The sequence below is a fragment of the Oryza brachyantha genome, chromosome 9, assembly GCF_000231095.2.
Source record: "Oryza brachyantha chromosome 9, ObraRS2, whole genome shotgun sequence".
Taxonomy (NCBI): domain Eukaryota; kingdom Viridiplantae; phylum Streptophyta; class Magnoliopsida; order Poales; family Poaceae; genus Oryza; species Oryza brachyantha.
The window spans coordinates 1512363-1529700 of NC_023171.2; the positions used below are offsets into that span (position 1 = coordinate 1512363).

General features: G+C 40.1%; 1 protein-coding gene across 2 annotated transcripts; it reads left to right on the top strand.

Moving 5' to 3' along the window:
* The first annotated feature begins 2164 nt into the window (after window positions 1-2164).
* LOC102701199 (calmodulin-binding receptor-like cytoplasmic kinase 3) lies at window positions 2165-10362 on the top strand. Of its 2 annotated transcripts, none has more exons than XM_006660360.3 (7): window positions 2165-3048; window positions 4275-4523; window positions 6217-6479; window positions 7077-7242; window positions 7325-7414; window positions 9186-9484; window positions 9830-10362. In XM_006660360.3, exons 1-7 carry the CDS (start codon window positions 2736-2738, stop codon window positions 10037-10039), a joined length of 1590 nt encoding a protein of 529 aa, XP_006660423.1. In that variant the 5' UTR covers window positions 2165-2735; the 3' UTR covers window positions 10040-10362. The 2 variants fall into 2 exon arrangements, with proteins under 2 accessions (XP_006660423.1, XP_040383366.1); XM_040527432.1 differs by having other exon boundaries at window positions 4275-4424.
* Window positions 10363-17338: the final 6976 nt, after the last annotated feature.

The following is a 17338-nucleotide window of genomic DNA, read 5'->3' on the forward strand; positions in this document are numbered from 1 at the left end:
TTTGTATGGGATAAGGGAACCATGGTTCGCTCGTCAGTAGCTCGCAGTGCCTTAGGGCCTGTCTGTGTCCACTTTGGGAGGGGTCAGACTTCCTCGATCCCTCCTATTGGAGAGCAAGCCAGCGTTGGGACAAACCCGATACCCGCTAGCATGGCACACCACCACAACGACAAGAAGTAGATCGCAGCTACATGCAGAAATCCCTCAGCGGTCATAATTAATGCTAGGCGTGCGTACGTGGTATTATCTTTCCCACATGGCAACACTAAAAGTGATGGGCAGATGCCTCACTCTTTGAGCATGCATGAAAAAACTAGGGCAACCTGTATGTCCTATCAATCCATTCACTATACTCGCCCTAGCTCATTATGACCAATGGACGGTGTCAGTCTAGTTGATGTCTACTTGACGCCCCTTGTCACTAGCTGATAGAACCATCAGTCAAAAATTTGATAGTGTTACTGGGAGAACTACTCTGCCTTTGTCCCAGGTAAATAGCATGTAGAGGGATGACAAGCCCCCGTGGGCCACCCACTGACTTACAGTGCTACCGGTTCGCATCACCTATCACATTAGTAGGAATGAAGCATGCACATTAAATGGGCTAGAAGGTGCAAGACACGGGGGATAAGAATGTGTAGCAGCACGTTACTTGGTTAGGACGGAGGTCCAAACCCAATAAGAAAGAAAAAAAGCCAACATAAGACAAAAGCAACACATAGCAAACAAGGTAGCTAAAACAGTGATCCTTATCAGGAGTGTTGAGGAGCTGGGGAAGAAATCTCACATCCATCGTTAACTGCTTTGCTCATTCTCATCACTTCTGTTGTATACGCGTATTTGATAAGAACATTCACAGGAGTAGACAAGCATGTTCAAGTTGGGTCCGACCTGGTTGACCTCACCATGGACCGGGCTAGGCCTGACCATAGATATTGAAGCCTCAAAATAGATAAAAAACCAAAAAAATTATGAAAGCCTGAGACAAGTTGAAAGCTTAGCCCGCTCTAACCATGCAACGGGCTAGACCCGTGCCTAGATATTGATGCCTAAAAACCTAAAAATACCTAAAATTTATGAAAGCCCCAAAAAATCCGGCTTGGCACAGGAAAGCCTGGGGCTTTGTCGAGGTCAAGCCTAGGATTTTTGATCGGGCATTTTCACACCCGACCTAAGAAAGTATAGGAGTTGGACAAGGCCTGAACTTTGTTTTCCTATAGATTGTGAGGCATGCCGTACGTACTTAGGTTAGGTTTTTTTGGCCAGGCCTTTTCCATTCCTAGCTCGAAGCTTGGCTTAGCCTGAGTTTTGAACACACCTAGGAGTAAGGTATTACGTCGACATGTGGCCCAAACTTGTATCCTTGTTGTGTTCGTATGTTTTCGTTCACACATTTATTCCACCGCATTTGAGCTAGTGAATTTCCCACACTTCCTAGGCTGCATCCAAAAAGTGGTCTAAGATTTGATTTAAACACCAATATTTTATACATGTTAAAAGCACCAAAGATTGATTTAAACACCAATATTTTAAACTTCAAGAAATAATCATGAAAAAATGGAAATTCTTTTGAAATTTGATATAATGGTGTCATGCATGATCCCATCTTTTTCGCTTTTGCTTATGTTTATAAGCCAAAATTTGAATTTTCAATATTAAATTTGGAGTTGATTATATGATTTTTCATTGTAGCTTTTTTTTCCGCTCATGACTTTTAGATTGCTAAGAACACATATATAAAAGTTTAATTCATAAATTATTATTTATAGTAAATATGCCATTTGACTTTTTCACCGAAAAAGCGAAAGGATAACCTCCTATGTCTAAAAAAAATAGCTTAAAATATACTGCAAGCAACGTTAAGAGTAATAAAAGAGAGAAATGATAATAAGGAACAAGGTGAACCAGTTTTAATAGTTTAGGGGTAAAATAAGAAAAAATAATTTAGGAGATTAAGTCAATTATTTCAGTGAAGTAAATAAAGTAGCCTTTTTTTTGTGTACTGGTAAGGTGTTTTCCTGGAAAAATAGCGACCCCACTTTGCAGCGTGAGGTGACGCTGACGCCCGCGCCGCCGGTTGCCACCTCCCTTCCATTCCACTTCCACCTCGCGTCGTCATCTCTCTCTTCTCATCGGCAATTCGTCATCGCTTCCCACCTCTCTCTCTCTCTCTCTCTCTCTCTCTCTCTCTCCCCCACCATCAGTAGCTGAGCTGACTCGACGAAAATGGCTTGATATTTCCTTCCTTCTTCCCCTCCCTCCTCTCCAACCACTATACTATAGCTGAGCCCCTTCTCAATTCTTCCCTTCCTTTTCTCTAGCCTACCATAGCCTCGATCTGGTTGAGCACCGCCGAATCGTAATCCCGGCGGCAGCTTCTTGCTTGCTTTCTCGGGCTGTTCTATCAATTGATGGATAGATAGATAAGAGTTCTTGCTTTCTTTGCTGTGCTGCGAGCCTTGCGACCACTCAAATCCAAATTTTTCCCTTCCCTTCCCTTCCTTTTGCGCTTCTCCAATTAGCTGCCGATTTGGTGGTGTTGTTGTTCTAGCTCACCCTTGCTTGCTTCCCCCTGTTCTTGACCAGGATTTTCTTTTCCTTTTTCGTCACAAATAGGAGGAGGCGAGACGGATTTCACGATCTTGTATTCCCATTAATTCGTTCGATTTGTGGATTCCAAAGATGAGATCTTTGTGAATTCTAGGGTCAACAAGATTATCTATCTATCAGTACCGATGGCATCATTCTTTCCTCTTCTCCCAGCTACTCTCCTCGTCCTCCTGTGCTCCTCCCTGGCTTTGGCCTCCGTCTCCGAGCCAGCCCTCTCATGGACCTGCGGAGACGACCAAGTTGCCATCTTGGACACCCCCGGTGGAGGCCGCAACCTGTCCGTCAATGGCGAATTGGTTCACGACCGTGTTCTTGGCTGCGACAAGCTCAGGTCGTACTATGAGAGCGGCTGCCTCCGCTGCGGCGAGCAGTCAGACTCAGAGGCATGGAGGGGCGCCTGGAAGCACTACTGCCGTCAGGGGAGTGAATCAAGCAAGGGTGAGTTGGATCCCCGTTGATTAGCTTTTGGTTGCGGGGCTCCATCTGTGCTAAGTGTATGCCCGATTTTCATCTTTTGGTATTCTGCTGTATGGCAATTTAGATCTGCTTATGTTAATTGTTCTAATTTGATTTCTTGATGTTGTCTGGAAGTTATACCATGCCTGAGATAGAATTATGTATAAAAACATTTGTATTTAGTCAGAGAGTTGTGTAGAAAAATAATAGTGCCTAGCGATCGCTCACCTGCATCCTATTACTCCATCATATTTTTTGGGACTAATCGAGGTTTGTATTATGTATAAAAAATAATAGTGCCTAGCGATCACTCACCTGCATCCTATTACTCCATCATATTTTTTGGGACTAATCGAGGTTTGTATTATTTATAAAAAATAATAGTCTCTAGCAATTGCTGAAATGCGAATTCCTAGATATCCTTCATTCTTATTGGGATTATAATCAGAAAGCTATGCCATTTACATGTATGTAGAACATTGCCATTTGTTGGTCTAGTGTATGCTGCCATGCACACAAAAACAACGGAGGAAGGGATTGGTCAACTGTACATAATCTCCTTATATATTTTTTGTGGGTCATGGTATTTGAAAATGTAACCACCTAATAGCAAGTAGGCTGGTAATTATGGATGTGAAATCAGGTGTATTTGTTTGTTGCACATGAGTGGTTTTTTGTTGGGGGTAATGTGATGTTTACATCACAGGTTTGAACAATAAAAACAATACATTTTGCAGCACTAATAGCCAGAGTACAGAGCAAATTTTGTATAACTGCAACTTTAACTTCGCTCTTCACAAAAGAAGCATCTTTAGAGCAAAAATCTAGGGAATTTAATATTATCGTCCAGAATTTCCACTACCCTAGAGGTCTAGGCATAAAGTCACTCTGTACCATGAAGTAGCATGTGTTTGTTGAAGTGATCGTTGTTGTCAGGTCTCCTCCAGCCTTATTTTGTTACCATTCTCTGATAATTTTGTCTTACAAACATCTAATTACGTGAAAAACACAAATTTCAAGTTGTAGGTCTTCAACTGTTTCCTCACTAAAGCTTGTTACACCAAATTTATTCTTATTATTTCCTTGTGATATTGTTGTTCTTCTGTTATGGGAGTCCCAGCTTTATTTCATGGTATACAACTTGCAGATGACATTTTTTTTCTAAATTGTATTTTCTCATGGTTTCTTGGGAATTGTTGTAACTGCAGAAGAAAATATACCAAGGAAACTTTTGAGGCAGCCCTCAATGAGTGATGCAAAAATTCAGGATGACCCATGTGAAAACATGGGAGTTCATGGAAATAACCAGGATGACAATGATGCTTTGGAAAGACAGGATCATCTCCTTGCGGTGCCAGGTGTGATTCTCCTATGTTGTGGCCTTATGATACCATGCTTTCATGCTGAGAAAAAGGAAGTTAGCAGGCATAACACTACATCCATTCAGCGTAATGCAGGTGAGTCCATGCATCATGTGTATCCAATGCATTTTATCACTGCTGAAAAAACCAGTTGATTGTCACCCACTTACCCTGATGGTGGGCTAGAAATTAAGTGCACAAAATTATTGATTTCTAAGACTACAGTTGGAGTATGCAAATTTGAGCTAAATGTTTCAAGTTCAATTTTGTTCAAGCGCTGTTCCATCTATATCATAAACACTAATATACACCTTTTCTTTCAAAGGAAATTTTGCTCCTGCATGTTTCTATTTTATTTTTTTATATGCATTTGATGTCATCTATATCTCGCAAGATAGTTGATGATGATGACCCCATGGATGTTTACGATATGGTTCTCATGACTAAATAGGTGTTAGCTTATTTTTTATGGATGTTGCGTTGTCATTATATTCTACTGGGCCTGAATGCTGTTAAACCACCACTACCACCACCACCATGGCACATCGCCCCAGGGGCCCTGTTATCAAATAGATATGGGATGTAGAACTTCCCTGCTAATATATCTAAAGTATCAAGAATTCTCATGTGAAAACGGTGCTGCTAGATTTTTTCATTAAAAATGCTTTTGTGGAAAAATACCAAAAGTGTGTTGTCCTAAACAAGTAATCTGAGGGACTATATATTAATTATGTTCTTCAACTCTTTTGTAAGGATTAAGCCCCGCATACTCTACTACCATCATTTTTAAATATATGACACAGTTGATTTTTTTTCTCAAAGGTTGACCAACAGTAATTATTCAATTACTTAATTAGGTAAAGTGAAAAGAGTACCACTAGGTCCATCATCATGCCTAGTATGTTTGTCTTTGCACAGATATGTCTAGAAAAGATGAATAGTTGGATGAATTAAAAATTTCAAGTGCGTCATATATTAAAACACAAGAGTATGTAATTTGCTAAGATTCGTAGGGGACTGATCGTGTCTAAAGCTCTCTCATCATGAGTTCTGGTATCTTGAGTAACTCACTAAATCTTGTTCTATCCTAGCCATCTTCTGCATGGTGTTAGTTTGTGATGTGCTGATGGCACATTGGTTCCTTTAGAGCTAACTATGGATGGATTACTAGTATGTGTTTGCAAATTTCTTACCTGCCATTTACTTACGAGCTACTCCCTGGTAGTATGTCCATTTATGAAGAATCATTGTAGATCATTTCTACTAATTCCTAGCTTGGTGTGTACGAGGGAATGACATCTAGTGCAGAAAAAAAAAACTTATAATGGCTATGACTAATAGAATAAATTCTGTTTGTTTGATCAGCTTTCATGCCATAACTTTTAACTAGTATGTAGCTCCTTTCATGTGCTGCTATCCCCTCCAGTCTCACTGCTGTCGCTCAACTCTATATGGACACATGGAGAACGAAAGAATTGACACCTTATTATTTTTAGTTTGTGCCCATTTCCACTAGTAAGCAATTAATATGGTTATGGAGAGCAGTGTTTATTAGAAGAACCAAGGAAAAATCATTTGTTGACAGAAATTTCTTTGCAAAGCCATCCATATTTTGGATGTTATGTATTTTACTATATTTATGTTGCATGAACGTCTCAATCTGATATGAACCTCTGACTGTTATACTTTTTGCAAGATTAATGTTTCTTACCATACCAATACCATGGTGATTCATTGTCAAACACACATTGTTGGGATCTTGCCCTTAACAACCAACTATTTTTTCCAGTCGAATCGATTTCATCCTTTGATGTAAGCACGTCATCCGAGAAGGTTCCGCCAACTCCACACCGAATACCTCCGAGTCCATCAAGATTTGCCCCATCTCCACAGATTGCTCGAGTTGGATCTGTCAACTTAACTGTGCAGCAGATTCTCAGGGCTACTCAGAATTTCTCACCTTCATTTAAGTTGGGTGAAGGAGGATTTGGGACAGTTTATAGGGCTGTATTGCCAGATGGCCAGGTGGTTGCAGTCAAGAGAGCCAAAAAGGTAATTCCATCATTCGATGCAATCTGTGACATCTTTTTGCTACTAATCAATTTTTTATTCATAATCAAATCATGTTAATTGCTAATGTTTTATACTAAATACACCAGCGGCCCTCCTATAATGTCATTCATATCACTTAACTTTTAAATTGCGGATTTAGGCTCTTAAACTTGCTAAACGTGCCCATACCTAGAAGCCGATGTGGTATGTCGGCTATATTTATAGCCAACATGGTGTGTGGGAGCACATAAGCTATGTGTGAGCTTGGTATGGATGGGAATATATCCACATATCCCTTCTACACCAAGCTCACGTGATCCTATGTGCCACATAAGCTCCAAGTTGGATGCCACATAGGCTCCTAAAGAGGGTATGGGCACATTTGGACCCATGTTGGTACATTAAACTAGTTTTTAAGCCTTTAAGGAAATAAATCTACAATTTAAAAGTATAGGGACCTGGATGACACTACAAATAGATCAAACTCTATGGCAAGTTTGACCAGATCATGTTCAAAATGTCAAATATTTATGACAGGATGGAGTTTATGGTTTGCTGCCTGGGAATGGGCTTGACTATTTTTTTTTTTGTGTACAGGATCAATTCGCAGGTCCTACAGATGAGTTTAGCAATGAAGTAGACTTGCTTGCTAAGATTGACCACCGAAATTTGGTGAGATTGCTGGGGTTTACTGATAAAGGACATGAACGCATAATTATCACTGAGTATGTACCAAATGGCACTCTGAGGGATCATCTTGATGGTACATTGCAACTTTCTGATTTATTATCTTCATTATCATTTCTGTGAGTTTTCATATTAATAGATGTTTCTGCATTTTTCAGGCCAATATGGAAGAGTCCTGGATTTTAATCAGCGTCTAGAGATCGCAATCGATGTTGCACATGCACTCACTTATCTCCATCTATATGCTGGTAAGCCATCTCTGTTTTTTGTTGCATCAATATTGATGTGATGCTCCCATTTCAGCAAATTCCATTTATCTACACTCTTGAGATTAACCTGCAGTCCACACTGTAGCTTAATATCTCTGTTTCAGAAGCCTTTATCAGTATCTTGCCCTTCTTAGATTGCAAAAAAGAAAGGCCAATTACTACTAAGAAAAGTATACCCCCGTAAAGTTTGATGGTTCATCTACTTAGCCCCCTAAACTATTAAACCAGGTATTATGCCCCCCAAACTTGCAAAACCATAGTGAATGATCCCCTAAGGTTCTTTCAGGAAAGAAGAAAAAAACACTAGAATGGTTTCTGTGGCAGTTTTTGCCGTAGTGGCAGATGAGATGACCAATGATGTGGCAGTAGATCCCATATCTCAGTGCCATGGCTTGTTTCAAATCTTCACCTTTTTAATTAGCCCTCACCATCTGCCGTTCCAATTCTAACTACTGGTCCCCAACTTGCAACAAATCCATGGTCACAGCATCCACAGATAACTGCTTTAACTGCTGCTCCATCCAACGTTATCACATCTCACCAACAAGCCAGAGAAATTTGCTGAATGTCATTCCCTAAGTCTGGCCCCTGACCTTTGATCTGATTAGTCAATTCAGTGAGCATTTAGCAAATCCTTTCATGTCACTTCGTCTTCTATGTTTGCCGAATAGTTCAATTTTCTTCTTATGCAGAATAGTTCGATTTTGTTGGTACTGTTCGTCTCCATGGGGAGTTTCAGCGCAGCGAGCTAATCCTATGTACATTTCACAACCTCGGTGCTCATGATTTTTCATTCAAAGCGTTTTAGCTGTACCAGCCTATGCCTGTTTCCAAAAGCCACCCTGTACCGGTGCTGACTGCCACCACAACTTTAATGCCCATTGGACTACTAAACCAACAGCACCATTAGCTTCCTTGTGTAGTGAGCATCCTTTTTTGCCAGCTCGAGGTCTCTCGACAGTTCTGGCTTTGGTCATTATGCCGTGTGTACCAAGGAAAAATAAGGGCATATTTTCTCCATTGATTTTTATGTTTTTTGCTAAGCCGGACACACTTTTGATGGCACATTACATGCCAAAGTGGCAAAACTACCTTGAAAACTCTAGGGGCTTATGTAAGGGTGTGTTTGGTTCTAGGGATGGGTTAGGATAGAGCCAACCCATCCCTGACCATGTTTGGTTGTTGGATCGGTGGGGTGGGTTAAAACCAGGAGAGGAATATTCCTCTCAGATCTAGATTCAATGCATCTCACCAAAACAGTGGGACAGATCCATCCCAGAACGACCACGACACATAGAGGGGGTGTCTATTTTATTTATTAAATTTATTTAAAATATATTACTTGTATAAATATACATCTAATTACTTTGGATTATTTATATATTAATCCTAGTATTCAATATTTTATTTTGGATATGAGAGGTAACTTCTATCTCATTCTATCCCTTCAACCAAACAAAAAACAGCTTCAATCCATTCCATCTCATCCCTCCCACCACAGGGTTCAACCATTCATCCAATCAAACGGAAAAATGGAACCAACTTATCCTACAATACAGAAATGGATCCAACCCAATCACCTCGTCCACGAACCAAACACATCCTAAGTGTTTTTACATAGATCAAAGGTTTCCTTGGATGGTTTATGATTTAGATGATCTAATAGTCCTTTTGCCAGTTCTCCATATTTTTATTTGGATAAAGTTTGTTTTCAATAATCCTGTATTATTGGACTCTTCAATGTGAACAGAGAAGACAATAATTCATCGAGATGTGAAGTCATCAAACATCCTGCTGACAGAGAGCTTCCGAGCCAAGGTGTCTGACTTTGGATTTGCAAGAAGTGGCCCCAGTGACACAGAAAAGACACACATCTCAACAAAAGTAAAGGGAACAGCTGGCTACCTCGATCCTGAGTACCTGAGAACATACCAGCTGACTCCTAAGAGTGATGTCTTCTCCTTTGGCATACTGCTTGTAGAAATTCTTTCTGCTCGCCGACCGGTAGAGCTGAAGCGGGCTGCTGAAGAGAGAATCACTATCAGATGGGTATGTTAAATTGCCTCTTCTTTGATATCCAATTTCTTAACAATTAATTCCAACATTGCACTTGTTCCATTACAACGGATGTGATTATATGTTGCCATGAACTGAAATGAAGTGTATATTAGTGCAACTGTGGCAAAATATGACACTAAAACCATACTCGTTTTTGTTTTATCTTGTGTTGATCTAACCAAATCTATTCCCAATTTTTTGCACAATAATTTATAATAGCATGGAACTGGATCTCTAGCTAGAATTTACCTACAAAAATGAAGTTTCAGGACAAACTAAACCTTTGTTCTGTCCATCAGTAGAGAATGAGCACAGTCCACTTTTGTATTTCTGCAGACATTTAAGAAATTTAATGAAGGCAACATGAGGGAGATATTGGATCCGTTGTTGGAGGATCCTGTGGACGATGAGGTGCTTGAAAAGCTGCTCAGCTTGGCTTTCCAGTGTGCTGCTCCGACACGGGAGGACCGTCCAACCATGAAAGAAGTTGGAGAACAGCTTTGGGAGATCAGGAAGGAGTATGGAAAGAGTGTCAGGAGGGTGTGAAGGGGTGAGTGATGATGATAGGGATAAACATTAGCTCTTTAGGCTTTTCTTCAGCCATGTTCTGAGATGCATATTCTTTGTGCCATTTGAGTACGTCATGTGGTGGATGATATGTGTTTCTGAGCTGACGAATGTGTTATTGAACAATTGTACAAAGAGGTAAAATGGGCCGCAATTTGTATGTATCTTCCTTGTGTAGAGCCTTGCTGGGTTCTCTCCCTGGAGCTATGGTACTCTTGGTGAATGCTGCATGTACGTTGCACGTTTTTATAATATACTAGCCACATTTGCCCACGCTTCGCTGCGGATTGTGGATTTGTAAACTACTGCATTTACAATGTTTCTCCCCATGTTTCTGGTGAAGTTAAATTGGTATCAATCATCTATCACATAAACTTGTTTTACTTATTGGACAAAGCTAATTGCTTAAATTATCTACATCACATTAGACAGAGCACGTTTCATCGACCCTCCTTCCCTTTATCAGCTTCCTAAATCATAAGCACTTTTCATTTATCCTTCCTACATCAAATCTAATGTATCAAATCTTGGCCAAATATAGATTCAAAATCCAACGTGTCATAAAAAGGCCCGGTGAGTATTACGAATACCACCGTGTCAGAAAAAAGCTCTCGTTATTACTTATTTATTAATCTGAATGTAAGTGTATATATATATATATATATATATATATTATATCTACCATATAGTGCACAAACTAGATTTACTCATCATCATCATCGCGTGACGCATCCAACGGCCTAAACACATCTTTGTTGAAATGAGCGGCCCAGATCAGCACGTGATACACTATAAATAAACAAGACACATATTTTCCATATATCAAAGATTTTCTATAAAATATGACATACTGTCATTATTTTTTAGCTTTCACCCAATACATGCATAAGAAAAAAATTAGATGAGAACATGTATTATTTTCTCTTGAAAAGATAATCCACCATATAGTGCATGAGCTACTTTTACTCATCCTACATATTTCATTCCTCGTTCTTCAAATCCGACGGCTAAAATCATTTTTATAAGATCGGACAGCTAGGATGGATCACACCCCTCTTTAATAGAGTTTACATGTATCCATGACTTTCTAAATAAGAAATTATCTTGCCAATTATAGAGTTTTCATATGTTAGCAAATATCTTTCCATTTAGAAACATTTCTATATATTAGACTTTATATAAAGATAAATATATTAATTTTTTAATCATAAATCTATTCAAATATGCTATGTATATCTTTAGAATCAAAGTTAAATCATATTTTTTAGTCACACCGTTAGGACACCGATAATGATATCTATACAACGAAGTTTGTGATCAACGCCATACCACAGGTACGCTAAACATAACATCGACCAAAGATCTAGACCATTATTATTGGATGTCCAAATAGTCAAATTACTAACAATATAAATCTATGATAAAATAGGAGTGATTATATGGTGTTCAAGAAATATTTTGTTAGCATCGTATTTTTATGTAAAATAAGTAATTTTTTATCTATCAAACGACACATCATTGTACAATATTTTTTAAACCATGAAAAGATATGGGCACCTACTGATAATAATAAAATAGAAAGACAACTAACAAAAAATACCATTACTAATTTCAACTTTAAAGACTGTCATATATTTTTTAGAGTACAAAGAACTCATGCGATAATTATTTGCTAATCGCTTAATATTTGATTTAAGTATCTTTTCAAGTGATATAAGAAGACATGAAGAAATTTGTTTGTAAACTCATAATAAATTTAGACTTGAGAGGTTGCACAATTGTTTTGTACTTTTGATATATACCACGCTAATGGGAAGTTGTATACGTTGCAACTCACGTTATATAAACGTAGCGTAGCGTTCGCACAGATGTATTTCTAGTTACCTTATAGTGCACAAACATGATTTACTCCTCATCATCATCGTGTGACGTATCCAACGGCCCAAATACATCTTCATTGAAAATGAGCGGCCTAGATTAGCGTGTGATACACCCTCCACCCCTATCTCCTATAATTATACACTATAAAATAAACAAGACATATATTTTCCATATATCAAGAGACTTTCCATAAAATATGACATATGACCATTAATTTTATAGCTTTCAGCCAATACATGCATAAGAAAAATATTAGATAAGAACATGCATTATTTTCTTTTGAAAAAAAATAATCTACCATATATTGCACGAACTATTTTTACTCATCCTACATACTTCATTCATCATTCTTCAAATCCGATGGCTAGAATCATCTTCGTAAGATCGGACGACTAAAATCATTCTTCAAATTTGTATATGATGCAACTCACATTTATATAAAGTGATTTTCATTAAATTTAACTTTGTAAAGTTTAAATTTTATGTTAACATCAGATAATATGAATAAATTATTTAATTAAAATTATCCTTGCAATATGTGAACTGCATACGTTTGTATAGAGTGATTTTACGTTTGTATAAAGTGATTTTCATTAAATTTAACTTTGTAGAGTTTAAATTTTATGTTAACATCAGACAACGTGAATAAATTATTTAACTAAAATTATCCTTGTAATATGTCAACTTGATATTGTAGTGACAATGTGAATAAATTATTTAATTAAAATTATCCTTGCAATATGTCAACTTGATTTTATACTGATTCTGAAATTAGTGTATTAATTTGTTGTCGTAATTTTTCTGAAATTAGCATATGAACATGGTCTTACAAGTTTTGTAGTTACTTGTTTGTCACACCCGGAGTTTTGTCCTAAGCCTAAAATCGTAAAAAGAAATCCGTAAATAATAATTGGCTTAGTTAACTCAGGAAAAATCCCTCTAAAAGAACTTAATTTAATTAAATCGAGGTTCGCAAATCAATTAACAGGATTTAAACTCAAATTGCAGAAGTATAAAATTTGGCCAAACAAATTATTTTAAAACTCGGCAAAGGTGGGGCTTTCCTTTTTCCCTCCTTTTTCCTTTCTTTTTCCCTTCCTTCTCATTATTGGGCCGAAGTCCAATTTTCCTCCCCTTCCTTTTCTTTTTCATTTTTCTTTTTCCTCTCCTCCTTCTCGGGTCCGGCCCAGCCGAGCCGGCCCACCTCTCCCTGCAGGCCGGCCCAGCCGACCGGCCGCCTCCTCTCCCACGCGCGCGCGCCTCCTCCCTCCCGACCGGGCCGCCTCGGCCCAGCGCGCCCGCGCTCGCCCGCGAAGTCCGCCGCCACCTCCCTCCGCCTTTGCGCCGCTGACATGCGGGGCCCACCTGTCAGCGACCGCACCAGCGACCGCGCCTGCGTTGCGCCGGCCGAGTCCGAGTCCGCCGCTCGCCGCCCCATGCCCGCAACCGCCGCCGCCGCAACGGCCGCCGCCTAGTCCACCGCGTCGCCGACTCGGTCTCCAACTACCGCCGCCCGCCCTAGCCGGCCATCCTCCCCTATAAAATCCCCGCCGCCTCGCGCCGCCGCTCACCCTTTTCCTCCACCCGCCCGAGCCGCCGCCGCGCTGCCCCATCGTCGCCGCCGTTCGATCTTGCTGTCGGACGCCCTTTGCCACCGTCCAGCCGCGTCACCACCTCCGCCTCGCCGTCACCGACTTGCTGCCGCCCCGGTCGTCGACGGCGGGCATCTCCAGCGCCCGCGCATCCTCTCGCCACCCGGTCGCCGCCGCGCCCGACCTCACCACCACCACCCTCGATCCCATCGCCCGGTCGTCGCCATCCGCGCCGTCGGACGTCGCCACCTGTCCCGCCTCCTCTCCGACCCTCTGCCGCGTTCGCCTCCACCGGTGAGCGTCCCCACCTCCCTCTCCTCCTCTCCTTTGTCCTCGCCGTCACCGCCGGACCACCCGCGCCGTCGCCGGGCGTCGTGCGCCACCTCTCCGCCGTCGCTGTGTTTCCCTCGTCGCCGCCATCACCACGCGGTCGCCGTGCCGCCGCTGCCGGCACCCATTGCCACCTCTCGCCGCCGTGCGCACGTCGCGCGCTCGTCGCCATCGTGTTGGTCGGCCACTGCTCCCCCTCTCGGCCGCGCCCTTGCGCGGTCGTCGCCGCGTCGCTGTCGTCGTGGCACCGCCGCCGTCCGCTAGCACCGCCGTCGCGCCACCGTCCCTCGGCCGCCGCCGCGCCGCCCGAAGCTCCCGCCGCCGGCCGCGCTCTCCTTTCCCCTCTCTGTTTCCCTCTCTCTGGCCGGACGGGCCCACTGGCCAGCCGGCTCTCCTCCCTCTCTCCTCCCGTGGGGCCCAGCCGTCAGCCTCTCCTCTCCCCTCTCCCCCACCGACAGGTGGCCCCCACCTGTCAGCACCTCCTCTCTCCTCGCTGACATCAGCAGCCCCATTAATTGCGCAATAATTGATTTAGGACTTTTCTGTTTAGTCTAAAAACCCAGAAAACTTCTAAAATTCATAAGTAATTCATCTAGTCTCCGTTTAGGTCCATTCAAATTTCATTAAATTCACAAAATTGTCAAGAATCCATTAAAAATACTTTCTTTTGCTGTTTCAGTAGAGTTTGTGAATGTTTTATTTATTTTTGTGCTTTGTCGCTTAGATTCGGACCCCGCCGAAGAGCCGGTTTACTTCGAGATCGTCGCCGAAGTAACCTAGGGGCCAGAGCAAGGCAAGTGGCACTCATCTTTGATCATATTGAACCCATTATTATAAATTCCCCGCTTTCTTTATTCAAATATGCATTGTCTTAATTAAAGTATTTACTGTATTTATTTTCTTCGGGTAAACCTTATTATTATGCCGTTGATTATTCAACTTTATTCATTGCTAGACCAAGGGTAACTTGATTAGAGTTAGGCCTAGGTTATTGCTTTGCCGTGCTTAGAACAAGTAGCTCATGGGATCACATTTAATCATGCTTAGTTCTGAATAGCTGTAATAATGATTCATCACCCGGTTCGGGTTAACGTCAACTAAAATATTGATAATGGTGGGCTGTGGGTGCATGGTTTTGAGAGTCGCACCCATGGCAATTAAGGACTGGTTCACAGGAACCCTGAAAGTAATTAAGTACTAACAACATGCCGAAATGGGTAAGGTGGGATTTGAAGCATGGCTTCGAACTATTTGACGTACCAAGGCCGGCCAGACTGCACACGCTCGCACCAGCAGCCATCCCAATGCGTGGGACGTACGTTGGATTGTCGCCCTTCAAATTGAGCAGCAAGCAGCGATAGCGGCAGTGGTAGGTAGCGTGTGATTAATTACTATTGTTTATATTTAATCACACATACTCTATCCATCACATACAGGTATAAATTGATTAACAATATGAGTTAACCTATGCAAACACATTAAATTTAGCTAATATCCAAGTTAATTTGTCTTTGTCATGTTATTGATTAGCATCACTGTATGAAGAAATGTTTGTCAATTATACATGAACATGTGAATGAAATTATGCTTATCTTTATGAGTATGATTTATTATTACTATAGGGACTTTATAAATGACTTATAATAATGTATATTTGCATGAAAAATCTGAAAAAGACGATGGTAGAACATATATACAAAATTTAACGGTGTCGTGCAAAATCCGGCGAAAGTACTAGAAATACTACCATGTCAAAAACAACACCCGGTATTTCCTAAAACCGGAGGGAGTATTACAGATACCAGCATATCAAACTAAATGTGTGTGTATATGCATGTGTGTATCTATATTACATAATGTAATTTATGTCGCATAATATTCTGTTGATTTTTTATAATAGTGCATAATATTCTAATTTATAAATAAATGTGTAGGATGGTTATGAACTAAGAAAAAAATTATTGATTAATCTACTTGCATACCAAGAGAATGAATGTGAAAGGAACGTACCTGGGGATATAGGTGTATGCCGTAGTTAATGTTTAATGTTACGGCCATTAACTCGCACGAACATTCTGTATACAAGTGTGTGTATATATATACACACAACTTTTTTTATAATTTGTGTTTATATGTATAAAGTTTCATCTTTATACTAGAATTTTTGTGTATAGTAAATTTGTACATATAAACAAATTTAGAGTATGTAGTAAAAACATCTACGTGAAAAATATCATCATAAAAATATATCAACAAAGATGATACACTAAAAGGGTTTATATATAAATTTTCTATATATAAAGTATGTACAAAGAAAGTTTATATATATAGCTTGTATATAAAGTGCTGCAAAATTTATATTAGAGTATACATATAAGGGATAATTGCTCATTTGATCCTACTTTAAAAGCGAACAATCGAACTGACCCTCCTTTTTCAGCTTTGCAGACCATCCTTTTCAACAATAAAGAAACCATCTGACCCTTCTTTATATACGCCGTTAGGGTTTAGGGTAATGAAATAAAAAATCAAATTTTAATATGAATGGACTATACTGCAGTTATCCTCTTCCAATCCTCCTCTGCACCGCTTACAGATCTGGGGAGAGGATTTTGGGGTTGGCCGGTGGCGGCGCGAGGTGGTAGGGCGGCGACCGGCGTTGGACGGCGGCATGAGCAGCGCGCACGTGAGGCCTAGGCCGCGGCGGTGTTGTCAGCCGCGCGAGGGGTGGAGGGGCAGGGGCCTGCGGCGAGGCAGCATCGGGCTAGGGAAAGAGACGGCGAAGGCGACACACTGCTGGGGGACAATTTTTAAAATTTATTAATTTAAGTTCAAATTTATCGATTTGAAATTATATGTATCGAATTTACCTCAAATCTATCGAATAAATACCAAATTTCAAAGTATATTATTTAAGTTCAAATTTATCGAATTTGAAATTATATATCAAACTAACCTCAAATCTATCAAATAAATACCAAATTTTGAATTATATAAATTTAAGTTCAAATTTATCGAATTTGAAATTATGTATATCAAACTAACATCAAATCTGTCAAATAAATACCAAATTCCACAACAAATATTTCAATCTTTATTTTTGAACAAACATTCACATATATTTTCAAAGTTGACATACAAGTGGGTCAAAAGAACAAGGGCAAATCGGTCAAGTTATCCCCAAGATAACAACGTCATTTTACACAATAGATTTCTGTGGATGCTAATGAATCTAGACATATATATAAATTATATACATTTATAATTAATGAATTTAGGTGGTGTTTAGAATAAGTGACTTATTTCTAGTCCCTTGTCCCATCGAATGTTCTGACATTTATTATAAATAGTAATCGTAGACTATTAATAAAACTCATCCATAATCTTAGACTAATTCGCGAGACGAATCTATTGAATCTAATTAATCCATAATTAGCCTATGTGATGCTAGGATAAACATGCTCTAATTATAGAT

Excerpts from the sequence above, each read along its gene's own strand:
- LOC102701199 (XM_006660360.3), top strand. The coding sequence starts at position 2,736 with ATGGCATCATTCTTTCCTCTTCTCCCAGCTACTCTCCTCGTCCTCCTG. Across the intron at positions 3,049-4,274 it reads GGGGAGTGAATCAAGCAAGG|AAGAAAATATACCAAGGAAA; the intron begins GTGAGTTGGATC and ends TTGTAACTGCAG. Across the intron at positions 9,485-9,829 it reads AGAGAATCACTATCAGATGG|ACATTTAAGAAATTTAATGA; the intron begins GTATGTTAAATT and ends GTATTTCTGCAG.